The 22826-nt window shown below is 43.6% G+C and overlaps 1 protein-coding gene across 1 annotated transcript in view; it reads left to right on the forward strand.

Moving 5' to 3' along the window:
* PRKCH (protein kinase C eta) overlaps positions 1-22826 on the forward strand; it is a gene marked incomplete at both ends in the record, with an annotated part of 198835 nt that overhangs the window by 118952 nt on the left and 57057 nt on the right. Inside the window, one exon of the mRNA XM_084241421.1 lies at positions 21413-21567. Within this exon, the coding sequence (XP_084097547.1) occupies positions 21413-21567 (155 nt within the window). The remainder of the gene's footprint in view (positions 1-21412; positions 21568-22826) is intronic.

The following is a 22826-nucleotide window of genomic DNA, read 5'->3' on the forward strand; positions in this document are numbered from 1 at the left end:
CCAACTTGAAAGAGTCAAGTGGGTTTTTCTTGTGCTGAGATAAGAAACACAATTTACATTTTCCTGAACTTATGTCTTCTCTTGGGTTTGGACGATATTAGGCCCTATAGCATGTGTGACATTCGCTTTTGGTGCATCTGTCCATCTGTCAGAAGTCCTCAATGAGTACCCCTGTTTACTCTTGTAAAACTAGCTGTAAAGGACAGAAAATATTAGTTCCTGTGAAAATATTGCTTTTTAGCTACTCGGTTTGGCAGGTCATGGCCTCTGAAATGAGTTACTAGTCAGCAGCATGTGATGCTGAACCGTGACAGTGTCCCGTGAAGAATTCAGAAGTAAGCCAAGGGGAGGTGTTAGAGTCACTGCCCAGCATCAGTTCTGCATTCCAATAGCCCTCCTCTCTCATCTGGCCCCTCTGAATGAGTGTTTCTGAAGCCCAAAGGGAGTAAGTTGCCTTAGAGTAAGTCTGAGCTCCGGTCAGGCTGAGTCTCAGACCACACTTAGGTGGTTCATCCTCTTCTGCCTGAGCCACTCCTGTCTGCCTTGGCTCCACTCTAAGCTGCTGATAGGAAGTGGCTCTGCCCTTGTAAACAGACCTGAGTTCTCTTCCAACTTTGCTTTCCTCGCTTGGAATGGCGTGAGCCTACCTTGAGTGTCCTGTCCTGGGAGCCCTCAAGTTCTCAGTGTTCGATGAAAGCAGCATTGCTGTGAGGAGAAGGAGGGCAAGCAGAAGTGCTTTGCAGGACAAGTAGCACTCTGGGAAGTGAGTGGATTCACTGTGACCACACCTCTGTCCTCATACCTCGCCTCCCTTCTGCATCTCATGTGAGATACCATGGCCTGCAAATCCAAATAGCGAAACAGTAAAAATTGACCTGCTATACATTTTGCCCAGTAACTAACATTTCTGTTCTTTAGAGTTAGTTTCCCAAAACCAAATAGGAATAGTCACCAAGGATTTCTGATAAGTGGAGAGGTGTACAAACAGAAAGAAAAATGTCCTGGGGTTCCCAATGGCCAGTGTACACCCCACCTGGAGGGTGAACACCCCAAAAGTAGAAAATTTGAGCTTCTTTTGTTCTTGATACAAAGAAAAAAAATAAGAAAACCTCCAATACCAAATGATTTATCAAATATGCATAAGATTATGCCTAAATTATTACCCCCAAATTTTCATAATAATACATATTACTTGCAAGTGGGCATCCTCATACATTTCTGCTTGCATTATACATCCTTTGTACATCCATTGTGAATTATTTGATGATCTGTATCAAGTCCCATAAGAAGTTTATATTCTTGGCATCTTTGTTTTTCTTTCTTATAATCTAACTTAAGAAAACAACATGAAGAATAAAATAAACGTTACACACAATGGTGATTAATTTTCAGTGCATTGTTTATAAATAGGAATATTTTGGAAACAAATTCAGCAATAGGTGTTTACTTATATAATTCACTGCTTGGTGAAGATTTCCAGCCACTGAAGAGATAACTGGATATCAGGCAGTTAACTGGTGAGTTGTCAGGCACTATCACAAGCACTTTAGGTGTATTACTTATTGGAGGAAATTATTACAACAACCCTTTAAGACAGGTACAGTTCTAATCATCATTTTGCTGAGAGATAAAGTGAAGGATGGAGGAGTGAAGTCATTTGTCCAAAATCCAGTACAGTGAACGGTAGGACTGGGAGGTTAGAGCCCAAGGAATAATACAGGGTTTTGATTAGTGGCCTATATCCACATCAGTTCTGCCCCGGACAGTGAATTGGCAAATCCAGCCCCTCCTCCAAAAAAAAGACTGGAAGGAATTTATGCCAATCAATTCTCAGGGACAGTATTAAGGTAGTGGCATTGTGGATGATTTTTTTCTTATTTTGTATACTTACCACTTTTGGTGCAATGACTATATTCCTGTATCGGTGGGGCAGGAGGAGCCATTAAGTGACCAGGGAGTCCCTGGGCAGTGCTTGCCTTCCCCCCTCTTTCAGGTTAAATTTCCTTCACCCTCCTTTCATCTTAATCAGTGAGCACTGTGTGAGCAGCTGAGCCTGCTGGCCTGGAATCTGGATCTGCTTGTCCCTCAACCCTCTAGGAGGGCTCTCTGCTTTGGCTTCCCTCCTGGAGCCCCCAGCTGAGTACCCAAGACCCAGAGGAACAAAGCCCATTGCAGAGGGGAGTCGCAAAGCAAATACAGGTCAGATGCTTTAGTCTTTATTCCGAGACCCAGTTTCCTAAAGCGAAGGTTTCTGCTTGGAAAATAAGACAAAGACATACTGTGCCCGGCGCCCAAGAGCTGCCTCTCGCCAGCAGGACTAGGTCTGGCCAGAGAGCCCAGCCACAGCACAGCCCCATTCTTGGGGCATGCTGAAGTTTGCCTTTGCCATCTGCTGCTGTGTTCAGGTGGGCTGCAGCATGCAGGCTTTCCCTTGGCCGGGGCAGGGGCCCAGTCCTCTGCCTCTTGGTTCTTTCCTCAGGAGCCTGGGCCACCGATGGAGTGTCCCCAGGGCATCAGCCTGCCTGAGTGTCCCACAGAGCTGCCTATAAGAAGCCGCTCCTCGAATGTTGGTCAGAAAAGCAGAAATCTTACCTCTGAAGTTAGGGTGTCTAGGAATCTTAATGCCTAAATGCCATCAGTTTGCACAGTTGGTACTAGATGCTTAAATCAGACTTACATGGGTTACAGAAATCATCTGGCAACTGAGTGCCAGGGAACACTCTTTTCTCTGTATTGTTTTCCGCATTGTTGTATTAAACAGGAGCAAAGGAGTGTGTGAGACAGGCATGCAGACGAGATAGGCAGCCAGATAATCACCTGCCCTGGGAATGAACCTTTCAGCCTTTCATCAGTAGGTGATCACACTGCGACCTTCAGTGCTAGAGCCCTGAGTTCTCACACTGGCTTAACTCATAACCCCTCAACCCTCCCATCTTTTAGAGGGGTTCCCTGCTTTTGATTTCTTTGAGGTAGTCCTTCCAGCTAAATCTGTATCCTTCTGTCACAAACCTGTGGGCAGAATTACCTCCAGAGAGTGACCATCGGATAATCTTAGTGTGCCTGGGGTGGAAGACCCCAGGCTGCCTGCAGTCTGGCCCTACCAAGAAGCCCTCCAGCCCCACTGTCTTTCTGGAGTGTTCAGTGAGCATGTGGCTGCAGCACCCATACCCCTGGGTGGGAGAAGGCCACTTGGCCTCTGGAGCACCATCACCCATGTACTCTGAGCTGCAGTGACCTCAGACAAGGGGTCCTGTGGTGTGGGTTAGGTGAGAAGCGGGGAGGGGGATGTGCAGCCAAAAAAACTGGAAGACTTCTTTCCATAGGAGGGGTGGATAAGGGTTCTGAAGAGGACTCTGTTAATACCTTAAGATTTTGGGTCCATTCTTGGACCCTAACTGGTGCCGGCTTTGCAGAAGGGAAGGTGCTTTCAGAATGAAACAGCAGCTACTGACTGTTGATTGAGACCTGGCCTGTGTCCTAGGTGCTTGTATCCATTACTGGTGTCTAGACAACTATATGCTGTGGTCTTCACTATAAATAGCTATTGAATTCAGTATCTCATATAAAAAACACAAAACAGTCCAGGGAAATGTGGGTACTATGCTCTTCCTTCTTAAGGTCTGGAAATGGAGGCCCAGAGAGGTTAAAGAATTTGCCAGATCACACAACAAGCAAGTGTCAGACCATGGATTCTTAACCAAGACATGGAGCTTAATAATCCCCCCCATTTCCGTTATACCACAAATGGAAATGTTTTCCCTCTGGCATGAGGACAGCTTGAGTAGTGCCATTAGGAACTGAAGGAACTGTTTTCACAATGGACAGTTTCGCAGCCTTTGATGAGATGCCTGAGGATGTGTCTTCTCTATCTGGAGCTTTTCCTGACCTGTGACCCCACCAAGACGATTTGGTCAGCTTGTGGGTCATTGGTTGTAGTTTGCCTGTGGCTTAGACCAAAATAGTAAGGGAGCCAGAACATGGTGTTTCCCAGTTGGGCATGTTCCCAGCTTATTATTCATGCTCCATCTGGGGGCAGAATGCACTGGAATGATCTTCAGTCTCTGGATTTCTGAGGAAATTATTTGGGGCTTTGCTTCTTGGGCTCCCAAGCTTTCTGACTTAATGTGACTAAATAGGGGAATGAAAATGAATGGAAAAAGAGAACTGAGGGTCAAGCTGTTTCTCTGCATTTGGGTAGGACTGCCAGGAGCTCGGTGTGACAAGAGGTTGAAAAGAGTAGGCGTGCTTTTCAGTTCGAGGTTGTTCAGTTGTAGCTGGCCCTGTTGTAGCTGCCGTCAGCATTGATGACCTAAAGGTCTCGCCTGCCAGCTCTTAGCTGGGTAAGGTAGCTCACGGATTGTGTGTGATGTCCTTAGATGTACCCAACACTGCCTGGGTCACACTTGACCCTGCACTGCCCAAGGACTCATGAAGTTTTAGATGGTGAGTGTATGGTTATGGTTTCCCCTACTGTGACGTGTGATGGGGAATCTGCCAAATTATAGATCCTCGGCCTCCCCAGGGCCCTGGAAGGAGGCCCTGAACTTGAAGTGGCAGGGATGGGAATGCGATGGACTTTCCGCCACATCGTTTAGATGAAAAGTCCATCAGCTCAGCACCATACTGATGGAGCGCTGTGCAAAGGAAAGGTCTTTTATCATTCATTATTTTTTGAATTAAGTGTGTTTTTTTGAGGTGATGTTTACAACCCATATGTTTTAGGAGTACAGGTTCACACTTCTTCAGATGCATGCTACACACCACACCCACCACCAGCGCACCCATAATCCATTAGAACCCCCACTTTGGTCCTACCCCCTTAGTTCTGAAGTCATATTTCCAGGGTATCTTTTGGTTGGCTTTTGTCTGTACCTTTGCTTTGTGTCTTTACATTCCATGCATGCATGAGGTCATCTTTTCTCCTTCTGGCTTATTTCACTTAATGTAGAATCAGCTTGTGACCTCCAGGATGAACTGGTCATATAGAACCGGTTCAGAACCAACTCTGGGAGGGGAGCCTGAGGAGGCTTGTCTAGAAGTTACATTTACATATGAAGTGCACCTGGCAGGGTGAATTTGGGACTTAGTAGGGGTTACTGAGGGAGGGGTGGCTTACACTTTCCTTACTGCCTCTGCTTGTTGGTACGTTCTTAGCTTCGTGGGGTTTGGGGACCGAAAGCAGGAAAGTGTCACGGGCACAGAGGCCATCCTGCTTGCTTGCCTCACTCGGCGGTGCCATTTGCATGGTCTTCACATCCCACAAGGTGGTTTGGTCTCTTCACTGACAGCCCCTGGACAAGGCTGCAGGGATACGGTGCCTCCCGATATCAGCCATCAAGACTGACTAACCTCCTGCAGGCACCTCTTCCTGCCTTCTGTTAGTACCTTGGCTCTATCTCAGCCGCAGACCCACTGGGCTCCGCTGGAGAGCTTTGGCTTGCTCTGTCTTCTCTTCAGGGCCACCCAGAGAGTTCCTGTTTCCTTTCTCTGCAAAGCATCCAATTTTCAGTGTATTTGTACAGCAAAAGGTCCCACTGTATTTTGAGCTCACTCCTACCCACACTTTTAGGATGGTCTGTTAATGATTTATCACTTAGGTGTTAGGAAGGGAGTCTTGGAACTCTTCCCAGAGCCTTTAATTCCATTCTTATGGTGTATGATTATTTTAAATATTAAAATGTTATAATATATGATTCTCAATGAAAACAAAAGTGGAAAGACCTTGCAGCAAAACTCCTTCCTCCCGCATTACATGTCACTCCCTTTCTATGCTGTGGACCGTGGAAGCACTTTTGTTGGGTCCTTGTTCTTCCTGTCCGCTTACCTGCTCCATGGCAGGGAGTGCTGGGCGGTGGCCTCCTGCTGTCCTCAGACAGGCCATGAAATGAGGACGGGCCCATATCCTTACCCAGACCTGCTACGCTACTACCCCTGCCGAAAGGCAGTTCAGGATGAGAGAGACACAAGGAACAAAGTGAAGAACAAATGTGGTGGTGTTGATGTAGGTGCTGGTTCAGTTTCTCTCCTGGAAGCCTGTAGACTATGGGTCTGCCCTTCACCTCAATCTTTTCCTCCTTACTGCAGGAGGAAGAAACTTTGTGCCCAGCACTTTGAACCTCACCAACATGTTGAATAGTTGTCATAACCAAGTGGTTGATTATTTTCAACCTTCCCAGTTAAAAAAAAAAATAAATAAATTTGCATAGTGCAGTGTCATTTACCCACCACTAACATTCATGCCAGAATAACCCTTTGTGCTGTGCTGTGCTGCATCCTGACCTCTGCTCACTGGCACATGCCAGTAGCACTTCCTTAGATGTAACAACCAAAAAATGTCTCCAGACAATGCCAGATGTCCCACAGTGGGGGCATTTCCCCAGTTGAATACGCTGCGTTCCGTGAATGTCAGGCGGTCTGTCCCAGATGTGAGAAGTTAAGTGGGTTAGAACTTTACTTTTTACAAGGGCAAAAGTGTGTCAAATCTCTACAAAATTATAACCTTCTTTTTTTCCCTGAGGTTGAAGAAAAAATGCATAATTCCTAATTGGGGCCACTCCAGTGGCTGTGCTGTGGCCTTGGCAGGGGCTGGTTCCTGGGCTGGGAGGAGACAGCAGAAGTACAGGGTCTGCTGAATATGGGTGAGGCTTATAGGTTGCCAGCAGAAACAGGGAAGCCTGTGGGATTAGGCAGAATTATCAGTGCCTGGGGGTGTCTAGGGAGCAGAAGGTTAGTTCTTTGTGCATATTCTTATAATGTATTATGCTAAAAAGAAAGCAATTGAAATCGTGTAGCTTCTCTTATTTTGGCATTTAATGAGTATACTTCCACGTTTCCTGCAATGCCAGCCAGTGTCATTTTATGAAAATCATCGTAATCCCCTTCAATTTACAGGGATTCCTATCTGTGAGTCAGATTCCCATCCTGCTTGTGGTGCATATGTTTCAGTTTTCTAAACAGAGATAATCAAAACCTGAAGAAGATTTCTCAACCAGCATAGAAAAAATTCTCAAACAGCAATGCGAGTATGCTTTGGGGGAAAACAAATTTTCTATTTTCTTTCATCTTCTATATAAGTAAATGTCATTTTTAACTTACATGTCCTCTTCAAAATTAAGTGATTTCTTACTTCAGTACTGAAAGTTGACCCTAGCCAATAGAAATATATTTTCTACATTTAATGGTAATATTATATCTATCTTGCCTTCTTCATTCAATTCAGTAACTGTTTACTGACCACACATGTTGTGCTGGGAACTGAAGACTGAAAGGACAGAGGTGAACCTCCCTGATTGTGCACAGTCGGCACCACCCTAAGTGCAGGTGCCTAGGACCCTGTGGCAGAGAGAAGGTCATCAGCACCTGGTCCTGGAGAGGGGAGGGGCATCTAGGAGGGAAGCTGTCTGTGTTGTGTTTGAGAGTGAAGAACCTTGCAAACATGAGGGACAGGCCTCCTGGAGAGAGGTGAAAGCAGTGCAAAGGCACAAAGGATTGAAATGTGTGACATGCCCAGGAAACCCCAAATAACTTTATGTAGCAGAATTTCTTTTTTTTTTAACGTAAGAGCAGCAATTGAGGAGGTGCTCTCTGGTGGATGCCCACAGGGGAGGAGACGGAGGTAACATTGGTTATCTCACTGTATGTTTTAGGGGAATAAGTTCACACCCCTTCAGATGTATATTACCTACCACAGTCACCACCAAAGCACCCATAGTCCTTCACCATAGACCATTGGGCCCCCTCTCCCCTTGCTCCCTCAACCCCAGCCTCCCTCTCTGGTAGGTCTCAATTCTGCAGTCATAGTTTTAGGGTTTGTTTTGGTTTGCTTTTGTCTATTCCTTTGTTTTTTCCCCCCTCTGTATTCTACATATAAATAACAACATCTGGTGTTTGTCTTTCTCCTTTTGACTTATTTCACTTAGCAGAATCCCCTATAGTTCCAGTCATGTCACAAATGGCAAGAGTTTATTTATCTTTTTTAATAGCTAGGTAGTATTTCATTGTGTATAAATACCACATATTCCTGAGCCACTCATCTGTTTGGATGATAGATTGTTTCCATGGTTTGACCATTAGAAGTCATGCTGCAGTGAATGTGGGATGCGTATTGCCCTTCAAATTGGTGTTTTTGTGTTCTTTGAGTAGATATCAAGGAGTAGAATTGCTGACTCATATGGTACATCTATTTTTTATTATTTTGAGAATCCTCCACACTGCTTTCCATAGTGGCTAGACCAGTCTACGGTCCCACCAGCTGTATAAAAGGGTTTCTTTTATTCCATCCCCTTGCCAGCAACTTGTTTTTGATCGTTTTGGTATGGGCAGTTAGTTGTCTTTTCATTTTAATGACAGTTCCCTTTGCTCTGCAGAAGATGTTTCGTTTGATGTAGTCCCATTTGTTTATTTTTTGTTTTTGCTTTCCTTACTGTTAGAGTGAAGGCCCCAAATCATCACTGATGCCACTGTCATGTAGTGTTTTGTCTGTGTTTTCTTCTGTGTATTTTATGGTTTCCAGTCTTACATCGAAGTCTTTAATCCATTTTGAATAAATTTTTGTGATTGTTCTGAGAGAGTAGTCTAGTTACGTTTTTTTCTGTATGTGGCTGACCAGTTTGCCCAACACCATTTATTGAAAAGACTTTCCTTTCACCATTGTATGCTTTTGGCTCCTTTGTCATAGATTAACTGTCCATTTAAGTGTGGATTTATTTCTGGACTCTTGACATAGCAGAAACTTGGGGAGTGAAGAAGAGGCGGTCATACTGGTTCTGACATGCTTTGCAAAGGTGCTTTGAGTCTGTCATGGAGGTAAAAGAACTTGCAAAGGATTTAAGTCAGGAAACAACATTAAGAGCAGCAATTGAGGAGGTGCTCTCTGGTGGATGCCTGCAGGGGAGGAGACTAAGGGTGCTGGACAGGTGAGGCAGCTGAATCAGTGGTTTGGCCTGACTACTCCAAAGAAGGGCAGCAAGGAAACATTAAGGAAGTGGAATTGATGGGCTTTTCCAGGGTAAAAGGGAGAGGAGCGCAAGAGATATGGTCAGTTGGAAGCCTGCCCATGTGCTGACCGTGACATTTCCCTGGTCTGGTGTAGATGCCAGTCAGCCTCATTGAGTTTCATTACATGAGATGGCCATAATGTTTCTCATTTACCAGGAAAACACTTGGTCTGTGAAAAGTTTTCAGTGTCCCTCCAGGTCAAACTTGTTATATTAGAGACTAGTCTGACCTCAGACAGACATATCCTCTCTGTGGGCTTGACAGAGAGGTTGCTGGGTGATTGGATTCACCTGCAGTGCCTTCTAGGCTGTGTGAAATGATAAGTCAAAAAAAAAAAAAAAAAGGTTCCAATAGGTCCTCCCTTTTTGTGTCTGCCTTGAAGCCTTGGTAATCATTCTTAAAGTGGTTAAATTCCGTTGGTTGCAGTTCAGGCATGGTGCAATCAGATTTCCTCACCAGGGTGCTTTTTCACTGTGACCTCTTTGACATCAGTAACTGTTTCCTGTTGACTTGAACTCCATATTCGCCCTATAGGTAACTGCTCATTGGAGAAATTTCATAATGGAAGGGTCCTTGTGAAAAATGCAGCACAATGCTGTCTACTACTGGAGATTTCCTTTTTCTTGGACACAGGTGCTCAGTGTACTCTACAGGTTTTGATACAGGGCTGAAAAAAATTCCAAATCAATTCTTAGAATTTGGGTCAATAAGTTTCTTTTTTTTCTTTTTTTTTTAAATAATAAATTTTATTTTTATATTCCCCATACAATTGCAACCCCCCCTTTCTGATCCCAATCCTTCCCCTCCCGCCCCCCCCCAAAAGTGTCTGTTTCATAGTTTTTTGTTGATTCTGATTTTCACTTTCTTATAGTTATTCATTTTCCTGGTCCCTTATTTAAGTTTTCTAGATTCCTGCTATGAGTGAGACCATCCGGTATTTTCCTTTTTCTTTTTGGCGTATTTCGCTGAGCATGATCCCTTCTAGCGCCATCCATGTTGCTGCAAATTGCATGTGCTTATCTTTTTTGAATGCTGAGTAATATTCCATGGTGTATATGTACCACATCTTCTTGATCCAGTCATCTATTTTTGGGCATTTGGGTTGTTTCCAAAGCTTAGCTATTGTAAACAGTGCTGCTATAAACATAGGGGTGCAGGTGTTCTTTGGAATTGATGTTTCTGTGTCCTCTGGGTAAATACCTAGGAGTGGAATTGCTGGATCATATGGAAGCTCTATGTTTAGTAGGTCCAGAAATCTCCACACAGCTCTCCATAGTGGTTGGACCAGTTTGCACTCCCACCAACAGTGCAGAAGAGTTCCTTTTTCTCCACACCCTCGCCAACATTTGTTGTTGCTAGTTTTTTTAATATGTGCCATTCTCACTGGTGTAAGATGGTATCTCATGGGTAGTTTTGATTTGCATTTCCCTGATGACAAGTGATGTTGAACATTTTTTCATATGCCTGTTGGCCATTTGCATTTCCTCTTCAGAGAAGTTTCTTTTTAGCTCTTCTGCCCATTTTTTGACTGGATAATTTTCTTTGTTGTTGTTGAGTCTCATCAGCTCTTTGCAGATTTTTGTGATCAGTCCTTTATCATTAGTGTTGGGTGCAAAAATGTTCTCCCAGTTGGTGGAGTTTCTCTTTGTTTTTGTTATTGTCTCTTTTGCTGTGTAGAAGCTCTTTAATTTGATGTAGTCCCAGCTGTTTATCTTTGCCTTCACTATCACTGCTTTGGGTGATTTGTCTGTAAAGATGTCTTTGATGTGCAAATCACGTAGTGTTTCGCCTATATTTCCTTCTATATGTTTTATGGTTTCAGGTCTTATGTCTAGTTCTTTAATCCATTTTGAGTTGATTTTTGTGTATGGTGTGAGGTAGTGGTCAAGCTTCATTCTTTTGCATGTAGCGTGGGTCAATAAGTTTCTATGTGAATCCTTGTTCTCCATTGCCTTAGGGTCATAACTTAGTCTTTTTTTTTTTTTTTAAAGATTGATTGATTTATTTATACAAGCACTGGGTACAGTCAGAAGCGCGGGAGGGTGAGAGAATTCACCAGAGCCAGAGCAGGGAGCAGAGCAGGCAGAAGGACCGAAGTACACTGCTAAGGGGAGCAGCGGGCAGCAGGAGAAGTCTGTGCGCCCATAACTTAGTCTTTAACTTTATTTTTTTCCAAGTTCTTTTTTTTTCCAGCATGGTAAAATATATATTAATTAAGTTGACCATTTTAACCACAATTCCATGGTATTTAGTACATTTACAATGTTGTGCAACACTTATTACTATCCAGTTCTTGAACATTTCATCACCCTAAAACAAAACTGTATATATTATTAGTCTTGGTCATTACCTTTAAATGCTGTTTCCCTTCTTTGGAATATTTCCAAAAGGTAATCTGCATCTACCTCGCAATGTCTTCAAGTAAATATAACATGTATAAATGGCCATGTCTATAGATTCTGGCTTTAAAAAGAAAAATCTTTCTCAATCTCTTTGTAAGAATGAATCAGCTTTACAGGAAGGGAGAATAGTTGGTACAAAAAATGTCACCTCCTATGTTTGCAGCCCATGGGGAACACATTTGCTTTGCAACAATAATAATTATGGTTATTATTATGAAGCTTTATTTAAAATAGAGTATGAATTATCTGATATTTGAAAGCATACTAGAACTGAAACTTTGGCTAATATGTTTTGGTTATCAAATCTGCTTTTGTAACCTCTTGTTCAGTAGTCACTTCCATGAAAAAATTCTTTTCCAGGTCAAACTTGTGACCCTCTGGTATCAAGAAGTGCCCTGGGATCCCGCAGCTGGTCTAGGGAGGTGCCTGACTCCTTGAGCAGCTCCGTGAGTCAGGCACCATCTCTGTATCCCTGGCAGGCAGCTCACTGCTGAGGATGCTTCTGTTCTTCCAGGGACCAGGGCCCCGGGAGCAGACGCCCGTGGTGGCTGAAGCTAAGGGGAGCTGGTAATGATGAAGAGGATACTAATAGTCGCTAACATCTATTGAGTATTTATTTATTTATTTTTAAAAGATTTATTTATTTATTTATTTATGCAAGCACTGGGTACAGTCAGAAGTGCGGGAGGGTGAGAGAATTCACCAGAGCCAGAGCAGGGAGCAGAGCAGGCAGAAGGACCGAAGTACACTGCTGAGGGGAGCAGCGGGCGGCAGGAGAGGTCTGCGCGCCATGTGGGACCCTCCTCTGGTGGCCAGGGAGCAGCCGGGGATCGAACCGGCGCCACAGAGGCTGCGGGCAGCTTCGCAACCCAGCGCCCAACCGCTGCGCCAACGGGGAGGCCCTCTTGAGTATTTATTGTGTTTGAAATGCTTTGCTTAAGTCTTTTCATCCTCAATACCTGTGAGTTTGATTGTCTTATTATGCCCATTTTTTAGATGAGTGTTTTGGGAGTTAGAAGATAAATACAGCAGGATGAGAGATGCATTTGCATGTCAGGTATCTTGGCTCCAGAGCCGACAGCCCCTCACCACCACACTGTGTTCCTCTTAGTGCCACTAGGAACTTGGGTGCTGGGCCCAAGGTCTCTTAGATTTAACTGGAATCTCTTTGTGATTTGGAGTTAAAAACCATAGCTGCCCTTTGTTGAGATTCCTCTCTGGGCTGGCCGTGTGTGGCATTTTGCTTTGGATTTAATCCTGACATGACCACTTGTTGTTGTTTTTTTACCCAGATTTATAAACAAGAAAACCTCTCCCTTAAAAATTGCACTGCTGGAGGGAAAGCAAACTGTGGAAAGCTGTTTGGAGGACCCTCAAAACATTAAAAAATGGATCTAACTTGTGAGCCAGTAATTCCACTATTAGGAATCTATCCAGTGGACACAAAAAACACTAATTTGAAAGGAAACCTGCATTCTTTATGTTTACTATAGTAGCTATTTACAATAGCTAAGATAAAGAAGCAACCTAAATGCCCAAAACAGATGAGTGGATCAAGAAGATGTGGTACATATACTAACAGAATATTACTCTGCGATCAAAACAGATAAACTCATGCTATTTGTAGCAACATGGATGGGATTATTATGCTAAGCAAAATAAGGAGGAAAAAGAAAAATATTGAATGGTCTAACTTATAGGTGGAGCTTAGGAAAACTGAACAAAGGGTCAGGAAAAAGGCAAAACTTGCAAACTGACCATAGATTTAAGGCAAACAGCAAAGAAGGGGAAGGAGAGGGCCAAAAAGGGGAGGAAAGAGCACAAGGGACTGTGGATATGGTTGATGGGTGGTGGTGGGAGAACTGCAGGGACTATACCTGAGGGGAGAACAGTGATGTAAGGACAACAAAAAAAATTTTTTTTTTAAAAAAAAGCTTTTATGATTGCAAATGCACATGTGGAAACATTAACTTGTAGTTTTTTGGACCCTGAAATAAAAAAGATCGTTAGACATTGAAAAATAAAAATGGTGTGCTTGGTTGATAGCTAGTAACCGAAAATGGTTTAACCAAAAAAAAAAAAAAAAAAAAAGAAGTGAAAGTAAAGATTCAGACATGGATGCTCTGGTGGTGGAGGTGGCCTGTACATGTACTCTGAGGCGGTGGAATCTAGTTCCCCGAATCATATACAGAGCTGTAAACCAATGTCAGCATAATCACAGGGAAAGAAAAGAAAGATTCAGAGATCCAAAGGTATGACATGTAACCCTTGGGCAGAACTTGTTGAGGACTCCTGGGGGTCTGAAAATGGAAACCCATGAAGAACCTAGGTAGTGTCTGGCTCAGTGACTCACACTCCCGACCACTTATCTCCATCTCGCTCTGTATTTCTGCTTCATTCTCCTCCCATTTCCGACTGTCCATTCAGACTCTCACTACTCTTGTTATCCAGAACATTTTACATTCACACCACAAAGGCAGTATCAGTACCTCAATTCTGTTAGTTTGTAACTGAGGGGTACCCAGGGAAGGGATCTTGCTGTCTGCACACAAAGGAAGGAAAGGAAATAGATTCTTAGTGTGATAGATGTTTAACAGAATTAGTGTGCATAGAGAGAGAAGAAAGGATATCCCTACTAATGGTTTCCCAATCTAACTTCTAATATTACCCATCTCTTTGTAGGCAAATGCCTAGCCAAACAGGATCAGCCATACATGGGGCCATGGAGGCCTCAAAGCTTGCCAAAAGTCTAAGGTACTTTCTGGTAGGGAACAGCAAGGAGGGCGCAAAAGGGGCCGGTCAAGTCTGGGACAAAAGCAGAGATGCAAAAGTACAAATGAGAAACACAACTGCCGTTGACTCTCCCAAGGACAGCCTTCTTGTGGGTCTTTCACCCGCGTCTCTTCCAGATGTCTTTGGATGTCTTTCCTCCATGTGTCTCCTGTAGGTCCCCTTCCAGCAGTACCAGGGTATAAATTGGGGCTGCAGAAGCAAGGCAGAGTCAGTCCCACTGATGGTATGTAGTCTGCTCATCTCTACTCCTGGTTTCTGTGAGCTCCAGGATCAGGAAGTCCTGTCTGAGACACCCTGGGACTTGGAATCAGAAGTGGCTGCAGTGGGGCCAGGGAAAGTGAAGCCAGGTCACTGCTCTAGCGCCCCTCCCCCTTTGATGGAGATGTGTCTGCAACAAGGCCTTTTTTCTCAGTTCCTGATCATAGCACGGCCTGAATTAAAACCTCTCTATCTCAGTTCCAGTTTTCTGAGTCTGACTCCCTGTGTATGGGATGTCCAGCCTTTACCCACTGTGCCTGCCGAGGTGGTTCTCAGAGGACGTGCTCACCGTGAGCTGAATAGTACCTCAAGGGTGCATTTTAACTCCAAAGAACAGTCTTTACAGGGCTTTAGGGAATGCACACTGCTTAATCTGAAGGCCTCAACCAGGTCACGGGTATTTTTATCCCTTTTGGTCTGGGGAAGTAGCAGCTCTGAATTGATAGCCAGGGCAGACTTGGCCCAGGCTGCAGTGGGTTAATGGAGCCAAGCAGGCGATGACAGGAATTCTATTATTAACTAGGCCCCAGTTCTTGAGCCCCCCCTCTCCTGTAACTCACACCAGCGGAGGGTGTGGGAAAAAGGGATTTTTGAGTTGCTTTTCTTCCCTCAGGTGTTCCTCACCCTGTGCTAATGGCTTGCATTTGTGGTTGTTTGAATCAGGGACGAAAGAAAGGAACAAGGCACAAAGGGCTGGGCCACTTGGCTTTAAGACTGAGGTTAAACCGGTCTCTCCTGGACCTCAGGTTTGCTGCCAAGCAGGTAAGGGCAAAATTTACCTTAGAGGAGCCACATGCCTGAGGGAAAGCTGAGCAGGTGTCCAGGATGTTTCTAGGAAATGAGACTTTAGAACAACTGGAAAGTCTATCTACACAGCTTAACCATAGGAAGAGTCGCCTCTACCATCACTGCTCAGGGTAGGAGTGGGAAGCTCTTCCTTGCTCCAGAGTGACTCAGGGCAATGTTAGTACATCGTGTGCACCTTCCCAAATGCAGGGAGCCCAATAGAGGCTTCCTCTCATTGCCCCCCAGTCAGTTTTTGGAGCATGACAATGTCTATCAATTCATTAATGAGACTAGTTCTTCAATAGCCCAGATGGCCAGTGGGGTTGTAGGTGGGAGGTTATTTCCCTCCTCCTTTCAGAACTTCATATTCAGGTCTCTGCTCTGAAGAGAGCATTGGCTAAAAGTGAAGGATTTCCTTTAGGTTGGTGGAATTCCTCCCATAGGGGTAAAATTTAGCTGGAGTAGATTTGCCTTTGTAGTTACTGGTGTTTTATTACATGTGGCAGGTCTCACACTTGCTAGAGGTTATCTTAAGCCAGGTGCCATCATTGCTACCTGTTTTAACCCAGGCACTAAGTCTGTAGTTCTGGTAGAGACCAATAGGTGAGTGGTGGTGTGGATTTATAGGACCAAGATCCTGCAATTCTCAGTAGCGGGGCGAGGGGGCACACCCAGCTTTTTGCTTATTCTGCCAACACTTGGTTAGAAAGTAATGGTGTGTGTTACAGTGATGCCTGAGCTCAGCTGCCTCAGCGCTTGGGACTATCTCCCTTTGTAGTCACTCCTCTTGCCTCACTGTGCTATCATCTCCTCCCTCCTCATTCTAGCCTGACTCTTTCTTTCTTAGCCTTCAAGAAGAGGGAATCAACTATCCTAGAAGCTTACACTAAGTCCCACCCCAGCCCCCAGGCTGCTCAGGGGTCCTGCTCTGTGACCGAATACATCCTCTGTGCCCCTCCACAGCACTTAAGTGCACGGGGTGATGTGTTCTAGCTTGGAGAGAGCAAGCATGGGGCTCATTCGTGCCACTACACTTGGCCCCACCCAGGGCCTGGAATAGTCTGTGCTCAGTAAACATTCCTTCTTGCTGAGAACCTAAGAGGGAGTTTATGAGAGAGCCTATAAATGATCTCTGAAAGCCTCAGCTCTTAAAGCTGCATTCCAGAAGTCAGACCCTTCACTCTCAGTAGGATCCTGGGGCCCAGACTGGAGCCGACCGAGTCTCATTTTGGATGTCATTCCAACAAGCCAGATGGCCTGGTTCCTTGAAGCATCAGAAAGACATTTAAAGAAGCAGGTGGTTACTTACTAGTGGGCAGCAAAGGACGTGAAGGTGCCTCTGTCTGTGGCTGCCTCCTCACCCACCCCACTAAATACATGCTGTCTACTATGGCCTCAAACCCGCACTGTACCAGTGTCCCATCTTTTAGATGAAAATTTGAAAAATAGGGGGGAAACGTGTGATTGGTTTGTTTCCAAATATAATAGTAGTATCTCCTTTCACTGTAGAGACTTTTAGACATACCTAAAAGGATAAAGGAGGGCTCAGTGTCACCCCAGTATCTGCAACCAAAAAATGACTTGCCACTCTACAGGGAGTCTGTGTGTCCTTTCCGAGCACATCTGCATCTCTGGCGATAATGGACATCATTGTGCATATTCATGCTTATGATCTCTCTTTTTTTAAAGTGTCAGGTGTATAGCTTTGTACCTCAGCATCTGCACATGCTACGTACTAGACCCAAAGTCTAGTTTCCATCCACCACCATGCAATTGACCCTTTACCTGTTTTATCCTCTCCTTGCCCCGACACATCCCCCTTTCTGGTAACCTCCATTCTGTTGTCAGAATCTAAGGGTTTGTTTGTGTTGTACGTTTGTCTTGTTTATCTTCTACATAAGAGTGAAACCATCCAGTAATTGTCTTTGTCTTTGTCTATTTTACTCAGCATAATCCCCTCTAGGTCTATCGGTGGTGTTACAAATGACAAGATTTCTTATATTTTTTTTTTGTAGTTGAGTAGTATTCCATTTTGTACATATACATTCACCAGTGGACACAAGTTGTTTCCAGATCTTGGCTGTTGTAACAAATACTGCATTGAACCACAGCAGGGTGTGTGTGTGTGTTCATGCACATGCACATGCGTGCAGATATCTCTTTGGTGTTTTCATATTCTGCAAATACCCAGATATGTAATATACATAAATACACATTTATAATCTTTTTTTTCACTGAAAACTTGTTTACTGTCACAGCCACCAGCAGAAACTGTTGATTGCAATCTTTCTAGAAGCCTCACCTGCACTCATGCTTAATGATAGTTTATTGCTGCTGATGATTTCTCACTCCTCTTCCCTCTGCTACCTAATGATGAGTGGGTCATCTTTGCTAAAAGCTAGAGATTTTTGTCATATATCTCCCCCTTTGCAAAAGAAATCTTAGAGAAATTGCTGCCAAATTTTAACTGCCTTGGGCCTCCATGGTGGCGCAGGTGTTAAGACATAACCTATGAAGCTGTCCGCAACCTCTGTAGCCTCTGCAGCATGAGTTCGATTCCCCAGCCAGCCAGGGAGCAACCCACATGGTGCAGCACACCTCTCTTGACTCGCCCTCAGCAGTGTATCTCAGTCAATCCGCCTGTTCTGCTTCCCACTCTGTCTCTGGTGAATTCTCTCACCCCCCCCCATCTCTGGCCTGTACCCCAGCTCTTGTATACATAAATAAATAAATCTTTAAAAAAAATTTAACTGCCTTTGCAACAGATGCTTTAAAATAGGTTGAACAGAAGTAAATGTAAACAGAAGGTCTTCCCATAGCAAAAATATTTTGCTAGTGGATAAACATGCTTTTTAATATTTCCACCTTTTGACATTATTATAGTCCTCGTTACCCATTCTTTTGCTTCAGGAGTTGTACCCTCTGTGCTACGTGTGACCATATAGGAGGTTGGAAATGAGCTCTGAATGAAAAGAAACCTTGTTTTGAGAGTCATAAACCTTATGACTTCCTGGCTGTGCATCACAGGAGCACTGCTCCCCACCCCCTCCATTATCTTAGAGTCAGCTTTCAGGCCTGGGGGTGGGGCCCAGAAAGAGGAGAAAGAGGGAGACTAGAAGGTTTTATTTTCTGCCCCTCCAGATCTGGAATTTAATCCAGGGTTTGTCTTTTCAGATTTTAGATATGAGAATAATGGGGTGAATAGGGGGATTTGAAATGGAAGAAATTTCCCTAAAAACACCCTCATCTTTTTAATGCCTACGGCCTTAGAAACTCTTTCCAGGTAAACTTGCTTCCAAAGGCCTGAGGAATAGCCACTTACTTACTGACCTAGTTCCAGTAATCAGGTATTTAAAGCTTTTGGGATTGGTGTAACTGCCAGTCACATCTATGATGTGAACAGGTCAGTTAACAAAAACATATTAAGGCTGACCTACTTGCAAAGGATGGCTTGGGGTGACTTTACTGTCTGAGTCTTCTTTGCTTCCCATCCATGTCCAGCCCCCACCCCCCAATGAACACAGCATTGGCACACAACTCCTGTGCAGACATATGCAGCTTGTAGATGTGTATCTGTCACATACAGCCCTCTCCCCTCAACCCCCCACTGCTTACCTGTTTGTCACCTGAGTTCTTCCCACTTGGAAGAACTCACTGCTGCTCCCCAAGCTTGTTCCACCATCACACACAAAGGCCCTCACATGACTTCCTGTGTTCCATTCTCTGTTGGATTATATTGTCCAACCAAAAGAGCTGTGTGCTGCTTGTTTGATTCTGTATATGTAAATCTTGCCATTCCTTGTTCACGTGATTCTTGTTTCTCATTCGCAGAGAGAGACATTTCACAGATAGAGGGAATTTTACCCCCCTTCTAATTAAAGCCTTACTTAAATTCAGGAATGGGAGTTCATCATTTATATTGTATTCTGAGAGAATGGGTCTGATTAACCCTGTGATGAATTGGGAAGTACATGAGAACACACATGAGCTCTGTTCATTATTGAGCCATAAACTTATGGTAACCCTTGGAGCAAAGCTGGTGGCACTGAAAACCACAAATAAAGGGGTTCTGCATGTGCACATCTTTTGTAAAACACCACCTCCTTACAAGATGGCCTCCCAGCCTCCTACCCTCCAAAAGTCCTGCAAGTACTTGTTCAGAGAGACCACCTCTGAGCCCAAGCAGGTAACCAGTTGTCATTGCTTTCTTTACTTCCCTTCACAGGATTTAACAGAATTTGTAAATTTTCTTGTTAATGATTTTTCATAAAATACTGTGTGTCTCCTACTTCAGACTCTCCATGGCCTGCTTATGCCTGTTTTGCTTTCTATTAGATTCCCCGCACTTAATTCAGCACCTGGCTAAACAAGGACTTAGTGAATTTTCAGGGGAGGGAGTAAGGAAATCAATTGCATTTTTTTACTGCAGCTTATACTGTCAATCTTAAAAGCATCACCTTTTAAAAAAAAATAAATTGTACTGATTCACACACCTATATGCGTTTTGGGTATATCTTCACGTCTCTGTCTATGTAAGTCTAACCTGCCACCAACATTCTAGTGCCCTTCCCCCTATTGGGTTGGTGCCCTCTATCCTGCCCATCCCCTCTCTTTTTCTACCCCCTCTGGTAGCCACTACATCTATCTTAGAATCTATGAGTTCTTTTTGTTGTGATTTGTTAGTTCATTTGCTTTGGTGGTTTTTATTCCACATGTGAAAGAAACCATCTAGTAATTGTCTTTCACTTTCTGACATATTTCTCTTAGCATACTCAACTACAATTCCATTTATTTATGTTGTCACAAAAGGCAAGGTTTCATCTGTTGTTAATGGGTGAGCACTATCCCACCACTTCTTTCTGTACTCACCTGCCCATGGACAGCTAGGTTGTTTCCATGTCTTAGCTATTGTGAATACTGCTGTGAGCATGGAGGGGCATAAATCTTTTTGAATCAGTGTTTACATATTCCTTGGATAAGTACCTAGGAGAGGTATTGCTGGGTCATATGGTATTTCTATTTTTAGATTTCTGAGGAATCTCCATACCATTTTCCTGAGAGGCTGCACCAATTTATGTCCCCACCAACAGTGAATGAGAGTTCCCTTTTCACCGCACCCTCACCAACATATGTTGCTACAGCTTTTTTGATATGTTATTCTTAAAAATGTGAGTGATGTATTTTTGTGATTTTGATGTGCATTTCTCATATATGAGAAGTTGAACATTTTTTTCATGTTAACTATTTCTATCACTTCTTCCAATAAGTGTTTAATTAAACCCTCTGTCCATCTTTTGGTTAGGTGCCATGATTTTTTTGTTGTTAAGTTGTATGAGTTTTATATATTTTTTAGATATTTAGGCCATTATGGGAAAGGCCTAAATCAGTTTTTAATTGAGATTTATATATTTCTTTCATTCGGTAGTTTCAATTTGCACAGCTCTTATTCACATCACTTGCACAGCACTCAATACAGAGCATGGGCAACTTCAAGAGTTCATTTCACATGCTGTGTGGTGAGGTCCTTCAGGTAGAGATGGCAACTCACTTGCCTTTTTACATTCCCACTCCTGACTCAAGAATATTCTGCAGGTGGAATTTCTAATGTCTCAAATACTCTGGCTGTCATTATACTTCTGTTTGGCTGATTAAAGTGTTTTCCTTTTTCTGAGATTGCTCTCTGCCAGGTGTGAGGACTAACGCACATATCAGATGTCCCATATTCTATGGTTAGCCCTGCGTGTTCCAGACAAAAGCATCTACCTTTGGAATTAAGTTGCTCTCCTCCAGTTTATAAAGGCCTGAGGTTTGGGGAAGGATAATATCATGGTTCTCACTTTTCTAATGTTGAACATCAAAAAAGTGTTAAGTTCAAGGTTACATGGTGTTTTCATCACAGAGCTAGAACTAGAACCAAAAACTTCTCATGTAGACATTCAAGGCTGTGTGGGATTACCTAAAGAGAGATCCAGATATTGTTCCCCTTCTGTATCCCAGGGATCTAATTCCCAGGCCCATCCTACCTTGCCTAGATCTGCTGTCGGGATGTCTCATTGTCAACCTCTTGACACTTGACAATCCCTTCTTCCCATGCCACAGCCAAGGTGATATAAGACACTGACTGAACTTTGCCAATTGCTACATCACAATGGATCCTCTCTTGTGTTTGTATCCAGGATCGGCTGTTTTTCGTTATGGAGTTTGTGAATGGGGGTGACTTGATGTTTCACATTCAGAAGTCTCGTCGTTTTGATGAAGCACGAGCCCGTTTCTATGCAGCAGAAATCATCTCAGCACTCATGTTCCTCCACGAGAAAGGAATAATCTATAGGTGAGTTTTGGTTACCGGAAACTACTCTCATAATCCATCCCCTGTTCATTTAGTGCCTGACTTAGTGCCTCCTTCAGTCGCTCATGATGGTCACTTGAAATAGTTTTAGAATTAAATTCACAAAGACCTGAGTCCACTAACATAAATGAATAACAGGGATTAACGTTGCCTGCAAACTGTTACTTGCCCTTGTGTGTTCTTGAGAAGTTCAGAAGAGGCTATTCATGAACTCCATCAGCCAGAGTTACTAAGGGCCTGTTTCAGCCAAACCCTGGAAGGCACTGAATACATCATTGCTCTCTTTTCCTGCTGTGACATTTAAAGCGATCCCTTCCATGTTTAATGTTCCTACCAAGACTGAAGAGTATGGATAATTCTTGCCCAAAGATGCCATTAATAACACTCAGTCACAAGGGGCTGCAGTTTACCAGAGGGAAGTGAAGAGTTGAACTGTTGATGAGCTAATGATATTTATTATTTCAGTCCCCTCCCAAATACTGTTTGGTTCCATCTCAATACACTCAATCTCCTGATCATAACAGACCTTTCTACTGGTTGAAATTGCTAGAACCCAGAGCTCCAGGACTCTCAGCCAGGATCTTAGTCAGAGAGCAGGGGGTGAACTGGGAAATGTAAGTGTGAGTACTAGGCAGTTTTCATTCTTAAAATTTCCTTTTTCCCTTGTTGTCAATGTCCTCCTACTCTTTAAGTCATGTTATAACTTCGTTGCCACAAATATTCTTTCTTTTTCCAGAGATGCAATTGTTGCTTTCCTTTGAGGAAAAAAATTCAATTCTCTTCCATAATGGGAACGTAAATGTTGAAGTAAGGAATTTCCTGGTGGAAATATACTGTTGACTAACCTTGCTAAATACTGTTCCTTTTGTGAGCTTATGTCACAATTGACATCATTACTAAAATGTAAGAGAACTTGAAAAAGTGCATATTCTTAATTATCTTGGGAGTCAAAATAGGAAGTGGGCAACGAGAACACGAGAAGTAAGGAATGCACAGGGTTGGTCACAGACACGGGGAAGGTTGGGGAGGCACAGGAGGTTTGCCAGGCATGATACAGAAATGCCTTCTAGTTCATTCTCAGCTCAGAGCCCTAAAACCTCAACCAGATATAACCCATTTGATAGGAACACAGCTGTGAGGTCGAGAAGGGGAGTACAGGGCTGGGAACTGGGACCACCAGCAGCTGCACTCTTTGGCCTGAAGGTAACCAAGAATTGTCTCTCTTCATTCTGAATTCTCAA

The sequence above is a fragment of the Talpa europaea genome (genome assembly GCF_964194135.1).
Source record: "Talpa europaea genome assembly, chromosome: 8".
Classification (NCBI taxonomy): Eukaryota; Metazoa; Chordata; class Mammalia; order Eulipotyphla; family Talpidae; genus Talpa; species Talpa europaea.